This window comes from Schistocerca americana, chromosome 2, assembly GCF_021461395.2.
Source record: "Schistocerca americana isolate TAMUIC-IGC-003095 chromosome 2, iqSchAmer2.1, whole genome shotgun sequence".
NCBI classification, from domain to species: Eukaryota; Metazoa; Arthropoda; class Insecta; order Orthoptera; family Acrididae; genus Schistocerca; species Schistocerca americana.
Window position 1 is genome coordinate 560,947,215 of NC_060120.1, and position 13,789 is coordinate 560,961,003.

The 13,789-nt window shown below is 37.7% G+C and overlaps 1 protein-coding gene across 2 annotated transcripts in view; it reads right to left on the reverse strand.

Annotated features, from left to right (window-relative positions):
• LOC124595794 (phospholipid scramblase 1) overlaps positions 1 to 13,789 on the reverse strand; it is a 160,287-nt gene that overhangs the window by 19,500 nt on the left and 126,998 nt on the right. For both annotated transcript variants that reach the window (XM_047134682.1, XM_047134683.1), the window contains exon 7: positions 1,126 to 1,287. In XM_047134682.1, the coding sequence (XP_046990638.1) occupies positions 1,126 to 1,287 (162 nt within the window). The remainder of the gene's footprint in view (positions 1 to 1,125; positions 1,288 to 13,789) is intronic.

A 13,789-nucleotide genomic window follows, 5' to 3' on the forward strand; every position in this document is an offset into this window, starting at 1 on the left:
GGCCTACTAATATGGCACACAAACTTTCCACTAGCATCTCACATAGTCAATCATGTTTCTCGTATTCAGATATATTTTTTGTATACAGTTCCCATTGAAGCACTTTGATACCTGGCCACAGTGCTAGTGATTACATGATAAAAACACGTACCACGTGATGATACTACACTGTGAGAATTCTGATATGCTCAAGCAGTGCTCCCAACTGCTTGTGCACAGAGCTCAATATTTAAAGATAATTGTGCTATAATGTTTACAATTTTCAAATTGCACAATTATCTTATTATGCATCTTAATGTTAGTTTTATATTTAGTGGTACCAAATTAATTTCCATGAAATTTTATGTGTTGAACAGTGGTGTACATGTGAATATCAGTCGAAAAGTTTCAAGACTGCTGAGTTTATAATCCAATCTAATTTTGTGAAAGGTCCAATGATGTATGACCATTACAATCAGTTAAAGAAGAAGGGATCAAAGCGTGATATTGAATGTTCCATCAATAGAGAGATTATTAGCGAAGGATACAGCCTCTATCATTTGAAATGAACCGTACTCAGTCTTCACCAGGCACAGGATCTTACTTTATTTTGACAACAGTATTTGCTAAAAAGGCGGCATGAAGAGATAAACACAGACCATCATGTATTTACACAGCACATCAGGTCTAGCCATACATGTTATTTTCCTTTTCTGGAAAGGGGGGGGGGACCTTGAACATGCCTTAATTTGGGCTCTCAGAAGCACCTGTGACTTCCCATAAAGTTATGCTGAATAACCTATCTTAAAGAGGGGATACTGCGGGAGCTTCAGGGAGTGGCTGGAGATGGTACGCTGGTGAAAATGACACAAAGAGACTACATTGAAAGACAAGATGGTCAGTTACAAAAGAACTGTGACTTGCCTTACTTTCTCAAAACTTTCTGATTGACAATAATTTGTTATACTAAGATATCTTGCATTATATTCTGCAGTACTTTTTCTACTAAGCATCACGCCCTCAATCAAGGTATTAATTTTCTGATCTAATTCTGTCGTAATTGTTGACTCTTCTTGTAACTAAAATATAATCATTGGTGATGTTATTAGTAAAACTTAACAATCTAACACAACTTTTGTTACTTACAATCAAAAAGCATGCTCCCAACATCACAGCCTTCATTTTCACATCAAGATCCATTGGAAATGTAATTCCAAAGTAATCAGCATCTGTGAATGCCTCTCTCAAAAGACCTGACCATTGTTTCGATATTTTTCCTACTTGTGAGCTGCCATCCTTGGATAGAATCTGAAAGAAATTCATAACAAGGTATCAGCACCCAATGATAGTACTCAAAGCACAAAATGCAACAGACTTTACCTTGTATCAGTCTGTGAAGTAAAGTTGTACAAAACTGGAAAGCCCTGTTTGGAATACAAACAATGGAAGGTGTAGAGGTAATCACTCATTGTATAGCTGAGGTCCTGAGCAGTGGACTAAACTAAGTGTTCAGTCTTATTTATGGTCCTACCTACTGCTCATCCCACCCAATTATACTATGGAGTACTGCATTCTTTGTTAAATGAAGTTGTGGTTTACAAACTGCTGACAGTCTTCTGTAGGTTTCTGCCTTGTAACTCCCAATTCAACACAGTGGAGCAAGAAAAATATCATTATGGTTTGCACCTCATGCATATTACCTCTCTGTGTGACAACTACATGTATATCATGCTGCTTGCTCAAATAATATCTAGTGTGGCAGTCAATGGTTGACTGTGGATTCCTTATTTTATTTTATTTTATTTGCATGTTTGGAAGAGAGTATAAGAAACCTGTATCTCAAATGCTGAGAAGAGACTATTGTCCAGACCAATAATACTGGGATCTGAGTGAGCAATTAAGTTTTAACAAATACTAAATACAATCACGTATTATGTATACACACATATGTATACAGGGTGTCCATTGATAGTGACCGGGCCAAATATCTCATGAAATAAGCTTCAAATGAAAAAGTTACAAAGAAAGAAACTCGTCTAGCTTGAAGGGAGAAACCAGATGGTGCTATGGTTGGCCCCCTAGATGGCCCTGCCATAGGTCAAACTGATATCAACTGCGTTTTTTAAAATAGGAACCCCCATTTTTTATTACATATTCATGTAGTACGTAAAGAAATATGAATGTTTTAGTTGGACCACTTTTTTCGCTTTGTGATAGATGGCGCTGTAATAGTCACAAACGTATAAGTAAGTGGTATCACGTAACATTCCGCCAGTGCGGACGGTCTTTGGTTCGTGATACATTATCCGTGTTAAAATGGAGCGTTTACCAATTGGAGGAAAGGTCGATATCGTGTTGATGTATGGGTATTGTGATCAAAATGCCCAACGGGCATATGCTATGTATGCTGCTTGGTATCCTGGACGACATCACCCAAGTTTTTGGACCGTTTGCCGGATAGTTACGTTATTTAAGGAAACGGGAAGTGTTTTGCCACATGTGAAACATCAACCATGACCTGCAACAAATGATGATGCTCAAGTAGGTGTTTTAGCTGCGGTCATGGCTAATCTGCACATCAGTAGCAGGTAAATTGCACGAGGATTGGGAATCTCAAAAACGTCGGTGTTGAGAATGCTACATCAACATCAACTGCACCTGTACCATATTTCTATGCACCAGGAATTGCATGGCAATGACTTTGAACGTCGTGTACAGTTCTGCCACTGGGCACAAGAGAAATTACAGGAAGATGACAGATTTTTTGCACGCATTCTATTTAGCAGCGAAGCATCATTCACCAACAGTGCTAACGTAAACCGGCTTAATATGCACTATTGGGCAACGGAAAACCCACGATGACTGCGACAAGTTGAACATCAGTGACCTTGGTGGGTTAATGTATGGTGCAGCATTATGGGAGGAAGGATAATTGGCCCCCATATTATCGATGGCAATTTAAATAGTATGTATGTATACTGATTTCCTACATCATGTTCTACTGATGTTAATACAAGATGTTTCACTGCATGACAGAATGGCAATGTACTTCCAACACAGATGTCCGGCACATAGCTCGCATGCGGTTGAAGCGGTATTGAATAGCATATTTCATGACAGGTGGATCGGTCATCGAAGCACCATACCATGGCCCACACGTTCACCAAAGTTGAAGGATATCTGCTATCGTGATCCACCGAAAACACCTGACAACATGTGTCAGTGCATTTTCAATGAATGTGCGAACATTATGGAAGGCGAACTACTTGCTGTTGAGAGGAATTTCGTTACATATATTGCCAAATGCATTGAGGTTGACGCATATCATTTTGAGCATTTATTGCATTAATGTGGTATTTACAGGTAATCACACAGTAACAGCATGCGTTCTCAGAAATGATAAATTCACAAAGGTACATGTATCACATTGGAACAACCGAAATAAAATGTTCAAACGTACTTACATTCTGTATTTTTATTTAAAATACCTACCTGTTACCAACTGTTCGTCTAAAATTGTGAGCCATATGTTTGTGACTATTACAGCGCCATCTATCACAAAGCGAAAAAAGTGGTCCAGCTAAAACATTCATATTTCTTTACATACTACATGAGTATGTAATAAAAAATGGGGGTTCCTATTTTAAAAAACGCAGTTGATATCCGTTTGACCTATGGCAGTGCCCTCTAGCAGGCCAACCATGCGCCATATGGTTTCCCCCTTCAAGCTAGACAAGTTTAGTTCTTTGTAGTTTTTTCATTTGACACTTATTTTGTAAGATATTTGGCCTGGTCACGATCAATGGACCACCCTGTATACATCCTTAAAAAACAATCTGGCACAACTTCTTCCTCTTTTACCCTTGCAAATTTTATTCAAACTGCTATGAGCAAGAGGAATTCATGGTTTTATTAAGTAAAAATAAACTGAAAAATGTTAGTTGCAAGTTTCTCCATTATTTGACACTGCTTAATCATCATCTTGATCAATTTTCTGATACTAATTCTGCAACCTTAGAACTGGGAATGACTAAAGCACTTCCGTTCAACAGCCAACAAAGGAAAACTGTTGGTGGCAGAAATTATAAATTCCTATTTACATCCTTTGTAATAGAAGCATGTAAAACTTAGAGGTGGAAATGTTGTGGGAGAACATCAGGAGTTGTGTGTTTTAAAAAATAATAAAAATTTAAAAAAAAAATACTGTTGTCCGAGAATGATAAGAGCAATACTTAATGCTCATTTCCAAGACAAGTTTATATTTTGAAAACATTAGTAATCTTGACTTTGTACTAACACTGAACATTCTCAGAAAGAATCTTTCACTCTGCAGATGATTGTATGCTGTTTCAAAACTCCTTGGCAGATGCAAACAGTGTGCCAGACTGGTTTGTGAACCAGGAACTTGCCTTTCATGTTTGCCACCGACTCTTGAACTGATCAAGGATGAGGTGACTTACCGAACAAAAGCGCTGGCAGGTCGATAGACACACAAACAAACACAAACATACACACAAAATTCAAGCTTTCGCAACAAACTGTTGCCTCATCAGGAAAGAGGGAAGGAGAGGGGAAGACGAAAGGAAGTGGGTTTTAAGGGAGAGGGTAAGGAGTCATTCCAATCCCGGGAGCGGAAAGACTTACCTTAGGGGGAAAAAAGGACAGGTATACACTCGCACACACGCACATATCCATCCACACATACAGACACAAGCTGTATGTGTGGATGGATATGTGCGTGTGTGCGAGTGTATACCTGTCCTTTTTTCCCCCTAAGGTAAGTCTTTCCGCTCCCGGGATTGGAATGACTCCTTACCCTCTCCCTTAAAACCCACTTCCTTTCGTCTTCCCCTCTCCTTCCCTCTTTCCTGATAAGGCAACAGTTTGTTGCGAAAGCTTGAATTTTGTGTGTATGTTTGTGTGTCTATCGACCTGCCAGCGCTTTTGTTCGGTAAGTCACCTCATCTTTGTTTTTATAATAATTTTTCCCACGTGGAATGTTTCCTTCCATTATATATATATATATATATATATATATATATATATATATATATATATATATATATATATATATATATATATATTTTTTTTTTTTTTTCCGAGTGCAATAAAACAAGACTTTCAAAGAAAAATGCATGTATAAATGAGATGTTATTAGCCACAACTCCAGCTATAGTACTTCATACCTCATCACCAGAGATGGCTTCATCAGTAAAGAATATAAGATGAAGTGTGACAAAAATATAGCATTGCGTTGCAACATAACATTCCACACATATACACAAGTTTGCAAGTATACGCAACTGTAATCTTTGCTGAAGTATTTGCAGTGAAAGTACAGTTCTTGAAAGAGAAAATTATCATACAAGGCAGAGTTATTATTATTATTATTATTTAGCAACTGTGGATGTACATATATGGATCACATTCAAGTACATATTCGCAGTCAGTTTAACACAATAATTATTACATACACTACTTAATTATCTTTTTTAAGGACTGGTTTTCCATCTGAGCTCTTGCTATTCATGCGGCTGGTTCTCTTTTCTTCAAAGGTCTCTCTAATTTTCCCGCAGGCAGTATCTATATTTTTCCTCGTGAAACATGCTTCTAAATCATTACAGTTGCCCTATAGCTATTCCTACTCAATCACCTTTCACTTTCTGTAAATCTCATTTGCTTAAATTTTTGTAGTCTCTTTCAGCAGTTTCATTTGCTGCATTTTGATATTTTTTCCTTTCATCAGTCAAATTCAATATCTCCTGTGTTATCCAAGGATTTGTACTAGGCCTCGTATTTTCACCTATCTGATCCTCTGCTGTCTTCACTACCTCACTCTCAAAGCTATCCATTTGTCTTCTACTTTATTACTTTCTCCTGTTCTATTCAACCATTGTCTAATGCTCCCTCTGAAACTCTCAACAACCTCTGGTTATTTCAACTTATCCAGGTCCCAACTACCTAATTTGCTACCTTTTTGCAATTTCTTTGGCTTTAATCTACAGTTCATAACCAATAAATTTTGGTAGGAGTCCACAACTGCCTCCGGGTAGTTCATGCAGCAATGTTGAGCATCATGCTGTGGTGGTGTAATGGTTAGCATTTCTGCCTAGCAAGCAAGAAGACGTGGGTTCCAGTCCAGGCCACAGCACAAATTTTAATTCATTTCTTCTGCTTCGATCATATCGTAGATCGTGAAGAGACTTAAATGTCACAGGGAAACATTTAATTATAAGACTTTCCCATTACATCCAATGCTGGGGTGCTATTCCAATGTCAGAGAGCCCTGGCAGTAATGACAATGTAAGGGACAATGCTCAGAGATCTGAATGGGGAAGTATTTTAGCTCTGGAATATTTTACCCAAGAGGATGGCATCATCGTTTAGCCACACAGTAGAGCTGCATGCCCTTGGAAAATATTATGACTGTACTTTCCCCTTGCTTTTCAGCTGTTCACAGTACCAGCATAACAAGACTGTTTTGGTTGATGTTACAAGGCCAGATCAGTCAATCATTTAGACAGTTGCCCCTGTGAGTACTAAACAGGCTGCTGCCCCTCATCAGGAACCACATGTTTGTCTGGCCTCTAAACAGATACCCCTCTGTTGTGGTGTGCAAAATGTATGAGACAGGTGAAATACCCTCAGACTTCAAGAAGAAGGTAATAATTCTGGTTCAGGTGCTGACATTTGTGTAAATTACTGAACTATCAGTTTAATAAGTCATGGTTGCAAAATACTAAAATGAGTTCTTTAGAGAAGAAGACTGGAAAAACTGGTAGAAGCTAACCTCAGGGAAGATCAGTTTGAATTCTGGACAAATGTAGGAACGTGCAAGACTATACTGACCCTACGATTTATCTAAGAAGATATGTTAAGGAAAGGCAAATCTATGTTTATAGCATTTGTAGATTTAGAGAAAGCTTTTAAGAAAGTTGACCGGAATCGTCTCTTTGAAACTCTGAAGGTAGCTAGGGAGCAAAATGCTATTTACAGCTTGTACAGAAATCACATGGCAGTTATAAGAGTCGAAGGGCATGGAAGGGAAGCAGTGGTTGAGAAGGGCGTGTGACAGAGTTGCACCCTATACCCAATGCTATCCAATCTGTACACTGAGCAAGCAGTAAAGGAAACCAAAGAACAATATGGAGTAGGAATTAAAAGTCCAGGGAGAAGAAATAAAAACTCTGAGGTTCACTGTGATTCTGTCAGACACAGCGAAGGACTTGGAAGAACCGCTGAACGTTGTGGACAGCATCTTGAAAGGAGCATATAAGATTAAAATTAACAAAAGCAAAACATGACTAATGGAATACAGTTGAATTAAATCACTTGATGCTGGGGGGATTAACATGGAAACAAAACACTTAAAATAGTAGATGAATTTTGTTATTTGGGCAGACAATGGCTGAAGTAGAGAGGATATAAAATGCAGACTGGCAATGGCAAGAAAACCTTTCTGAGGAAGAGAAATTTGTTAATCTCAAATATAGATTTAAGTGTTAGGAAGTCTTTTCTGGAAGTATTTGTCTGGAATATAGCCATGTTTGGAAGTGAAACATGGGCAATAAACAGTTTAGACAAGAAGAGAATAGATGCTTTTGAAATGCAAGGATGTAGGTTGCAGTAGTTATTCAGAGATGAAGAGACTCGCACAGGATGGAGCAGTGTGGAGAGCTGCATCAAACAGGCTTTTAGACTGAAGTACACGACAAAAACAACAACACAATTTTTAAATACAATAACATCATATATAATAACACATTTTGTACATCCTTGACAACCTATCTACACACATTCTATTTCTATTTTATCATACATAAGAACACATTTTGAATTTATTCCCTCTCTATCTATGCACCTTTTAATTTCATTGCATTGTATGCTAATTTCCAATTTTTTGCATTTAGTGTTAGTTATGGATTGAATAGAAAGGACTTTCTACAAGGATTAGTTTTATTGTTTGCTTAAATTTCTCTTTCAAACAAATATTTGAAATATGAAATGGTGAACAGTTGTAGAACTTTATTGTCATATAAGCACTAATCCTTTCAAGTTTAGCCGTGTATGTTGCAGAACTCTTAACTTTATACTGTTTCTAGTAGCATGGTTATGTATATCTTCATTTTTATTGAACTTGTTTGTATATTCCCATGCAAACAGTAGTATGAGGGTAATCCCAAAAGTAAGGTCTCCTATTTTTAATAAGTACAGAACTCTGTTTGTGTGGCAGTTGGTCACACTGTTATGAAGATTGCTTCAAATGCTGCATGTAAACATGTGCACGCCGCGCTTAGGCGCTCAGTCTTGGCTTGGCAGCTGTTGAGAATGGAGCTCCCATTGGATGTTACCGCCAAGTGCGAATTGCGCGTAGTTATTTGGTTTTTGAATGCAAAGGGCACTGCGCCAATTGATGGAAGTGTATGGTGAGTCGTGCATGGATGTCAAAAATGTTCATAAGTGGTGTAGAGAGTTTGCACCTGGTCGGACCAAAATTCACGATGAACAAAGGAGCGCAAGACCGTCAATTGCTGAGGAGACAGTGTTGAAGGATGAGCAAAGCATGCGTGAAGATCAGCAAATCACACTGGATGATCTCTGCACGTTGGTTCCTGAGGTTTCCTGAAGCACCACTCACAGAATTTTAACAGAAACATTGAACGACTGGAAGGTGCACACAAGATGGGTGCCATGCATGCTGACTGAGGACCACATGCAGCGAGTTGATGCTTCCCGTGCATTTCTTCACCACCTTGCAGTAGAACAGGACAACTTTCTGGACTCAATTGTCATGGGTGACGAAACCTGGGCATATCACTTTACACCTGAAAGAAGAAAGGTGAAAGAAGAGGTTCATAACTTTCTGAACAGCATGGCGGAGAGCTGGTATGACACGGGCATGCAAGAACTGCCACAGCATCTACAAAAATGCATCAACAGAAATGGTGATTAAGTCGAAAATAGCTAAATGTTCAAGCTGTAAACTGAAGTACATCATTGTAGAAATAAAGAGGTTTATGTACTTATAAAAAAATAGGAGACCTTAATTTTGGGATCACACTCGTATTATACTGTAGAAACTTATACTGTAAAATGGTCTTTTGAATAGATGCCTACAGCTAATTGCTCTTCTAGAATTAGCCATTATTCTGATGGTTATCTTTTGCAGTTTGGAATTTTTGTTTGCATCACTCGACTGACCTCATATTTGTATTCGATAGTTAATGATAGCACTGAAGTATGAGGAATAATAACTGATATATTGATGCTTTATCTGTAATTATTAACACCAATACACACCACACATATGGAGTTCCAACAAGATTATGTAAACTAATCATTTTCATGTTTTTACTGAGTGCTGTGACACTGATGAAAGTTTTATTTCAATACAGTGTTATGATCACATAATAAACTAGCCCCAAGAGTAGTTGATCAATATAACTGATCAGTGGAGCATATTATAATGTGTTGAATAGATCACTATTCAGTTTTTATGGAGATGATATTTTATACCCAACACATGTGACTGCTGAATGTACATGTTGTAATACAGGTGAGACACATAAAGCAAAGATATCAGAGAGATGATTTACCATAATCTTTGCACACAATGCTGCACATTTAAATGATTTTTCTTCAAAAGAGTGTTTGATCTGTTATTCTCATAGCAGTATATTTTATGATAGAATGTTGCCATACTAATTGTTCATCTTAAGATGACTCTCATCTGAGGGCTGACATAAGTAGCTATTTTGATAGGAATAGAACATCTCCGGTCAGCACCAACAACAATCTTCAGTGTACCTACATGTATGTAAACAAAAGCATGAGGAGTTTAAGTCCCAGAAATGTTTTATGTAGTAGAATTTAAAATTGTTGAAATTTACTGATATGTTCAATGAAGATACTCTTAGTACACAGCTAAGGTTGACAGCAATTAGAATTTGTTGTATATGTGTTAGAGTTAATCCACTATCTTCCAACTTGAATGAAAATGGCAGCTCCCACCAGCCACCACACCGATACAGTGAGAGTAGTCTTAAGAATGAACAAGTAGGCCTAATAAATAATGGCATACATCTAGTTTTATTAGTTATATAAGAATATTACTTAATTACTTGTTGTTTCCAAGTTACCAGAACAAAATCAATCCTTGCTGTTGTAAAATTGACAACAGGGATACAGAATGTTTTGGTGGCTACTTCTGCTGGTAAAGCTGGTATCTAATGTAACAAAAATCAAATTTTCATACTTTTTTGTGGTACAGGACCTGTAATTTTCTATACGACGGTGAACAAAATACATTCTGTGAAATTATCACAAAAGTTTAACATGCAGCCTTTTTTGTTTTGTGCACAATGCTGAATGAATTTTGAATGGCTTTACAATATTTCACTGTTGTTGTTGTTGTGGTCTTCAGTCCTGAGACTGGTTTGATGCAGCTCTCCACGCTACTCTATCCTGTGCAAGCTTTTTCAACTCCCAGTACCTACTGCAACCTACATCAATCTGAATCTGCTTAGTGTATTCATCTCTTGGTCTCCCTCTACGATTTTTACCCTCCACGCTGCCCTCCAATACTAAATTGGTGATCCCTTGATGCCTCAGAACATGTCCTACCAACCGATCCCTTCTTCTGGTCAAGTTGTGCCACAAACTTCTCTTCTCCCCAATCCTATTCAATACTTCCTCATTAGTTATGTGATCTACCAATCTAATCTTCAGCATTCTTCTGTAGCACCACATTTCGAAAGCTTCTACTCTCTTCTTGTCCAAACTATTTATCATCCATGTTTCACTTCCATACATGGCTACACTCCATACGAATACTTTCAGAAATGACTTCCTGACACTTAAATCAATACTGGATGTTAACAAATTTCTCTTCTTCAGAAACGCTTTCCTTGCCATTGCCAGCCTACATTTTATATCCTCTCTACTTCGACCATCATCAGTTATTTTGCTCCCCAAATAGCAAAACTCCTTTACTACTTTAAGTGCCTCATTTCCTAATCTAATTCCCCCAGCATCACCCGACTTAATTAGACTACATTCCATTATCCTTGTTTTGCTTTTGTTGATGTTCATCTTATATCCTCCTTTCAAGACACTGTCCATTCCATTCAACTGCTCTTCCAAGTCCTTTGCTGTCTCTGACAGAATTACAATGTCATCGGCGAACCTCACAAAGTTTTTATTTCTTCTCCATGAATTTTAATACCTACTCCGAATTTTTCTTTTGTTTCCTTTACTGCTTGCTCAATATACAGATTGAACAACATCGGGGAGAGGCTACAACCCTGTCTCACTCCCTTCCCAACCACTGCTTCCCTTTCATGTCCCTCGACTCTTATAACTGCCATATGGTTTCTGTACACATTGTAAATAGCCTTTCGCTCCCTGTATTTTACCCCTGCCACCTATAGAATTTGAAAGAGAGTATTCCAGTCAACATTGTCAAAAGCTTTCTCTAAGTCTACAAATGCTAGAAACGTAGGTTTGCCTTTCCTTAATCTTTCTTCTAAGATAAGTCGTAAGGTCAGTATTGCCTCACGTGTTCCAGTGTTTCTACGGAATCCAAACTGATCTTCCCCGAGGTCGGCTTCTACTAGTTTTTCCATTCGTCTCTAAAGAATTCGTGTTAGTATTTTGCAGCTGTGACTTATTAAACTGATAGTTCGGTAATTTTCACATCTGTCAACACCTGCTTTCTTTGGGATTGGAATTATTATATTCTTCTTGAAGTCTGAGGGTATTTCGCCTGTTTCATACATCTTGCTCACCAGATGGTAGAGTTTTGAATATTTCACTACCTAATATTTTTCCCACTTCAGGCAGCAGAGCTCCAGCTCTTGACAGCATGTATCTTCAATTAGTACATAGCAAATTATGGATCTTCTACACTGTATCAAAACAAAAGACTTTGATGTGGATTTTGAACCCTGCCAGAAATTTGGGAGGGATCAGATTTACCAGTAATGGCTCCTCAGCTAGTCTGGTGCCCTATTTGATGAAGGAAATAATGTAGATAAATGACTTTGTGAAAAAAAGAAGTAGGGTTATACGATACTGTTAAGTGGGGGACTGAAGTTTCAATGTGTAGCATGAATCATGTGTCTCCTTTTTAAATGTTTACCATACATGACAGCGATAAGTACGTGTAGACTGTAGTGTCTGAGATGAGGACATGGAGCAATTAGCCAAACACCACTGAACAGTACCAAGGGAGCTACTGAGCTTAATGTCTCAATTCAAAGATGGAATGTCATCAAAAATGATTTGGTAACAGAACCCACATGGCATAACTGTAGAAATATCTAGAATAGGCTCATACAGGAATTGTCCTGGTGGGCGCAAGGCAGGGTAGCTCAGCACCCCGTGTGTGTTGCTAATGTCGGCATAGGAGCAAGAGAGAGTTGTGGAGCGAGTGAAACCGCACAGCACTGCTCTGTGCTGGACTGTCCGACAGTCAGATTCAACATGAACAAAATAACAGAGGAAGCGCACTCTGTAAAAGTGGTCAATGAGTGGTAAAACAAGCAAACCATTTATTAGTTAGGTAACAATTAGGGTTTGTGTGGCAGAATTACTACACAAAGCTTTAGAAAACAATTTCCAAAACAAGAATCAAAGAACGACTTAGAATTTTTCTGACCTACAGGCTGATTCTATTAGTAGTGCACATGCATACTCATCATATGTACACTAGGTGTCTTCTGAAAGATATATCAGTTTCTTAAATGAACTGGAGTCATAAACATTCTATTTTAGAAATAATTTTATGCAAAGGATACAGAGTCTCATTCTTACTGTCAGTTGTTGCAAGTAAATATTTTTTGTTGTACTTCATGTTACAGGTTTTTGTATCCCTTTTCAGAGTTTAGAAATCAGATCCTTAGTTTGCTGTTTTGTACACAATAATTTTAATTGCTGTTTTGTACAAAATAATTTTAATTGACCAAGTTTGAAAACTTATTAAAAAAATAGAAATAAGGTTATAAAGACCTTTAATCCTTACAGTCAATATTGTTAAAGAAGACAACCAACATTTTACAAGTTTTTCATTTTCAAGGCAATGACTTTGTCTAGGTTTGGTACAATATTCCAGGAGATTGCTAACCTCAAAGAAATAGCCAAATTTTTATCGCTAAGTAGTGTACAGCTCTTAGTTTCAGCAATCTTTAAAAGGGGGAAACAGCACTCACAAGCATATGTGGAACCAAACATTGAGAGAACTTTGGCTATGTGCTTGGGTAAAAGAGGATACTTTTCTTGTGGAAAACAGCTGTAAAAGTCATCTGAAGTTTTACACATAAGAAAGAGGTCTTTCAGGCGGATGCCGCACTGCTGGTCAATCAGATCTAGTTGAAACACTTATGAGACATCCTCTGCCCGAAGGGAAAACAGGCAAACAAATATATCTAAGTCTGGCTGAAGCTCACTTATCTCCAAAAATCTCTTTTCAAACTCTTCTTGTAATCCACAAATGATCTGAACATAATCTGAAAAATCCACATCTTCTTTAACACAGTCTAATGCAGGGAAGTGTCCACAATTCTCCCCACACAACTATTTTTCACACAAAATAGTTTTTTTTTTTTTTTTTTTAAAAAAAAAATGCTCGAGTCATCTGTACTAAATCAACAGCAGAGTGATTTTCACCTAGGAGTGAAATATTTAAAGTATTTAAATGACCAGTTTGATCACTCAAAAAAGTCAAATTCACCACCCACTTAGGATTATGAAGTAATTCTTCTGGATGTCATTTCATTTTCAAAAAAGTATTGATTTCATCCCTCAAGGCGAA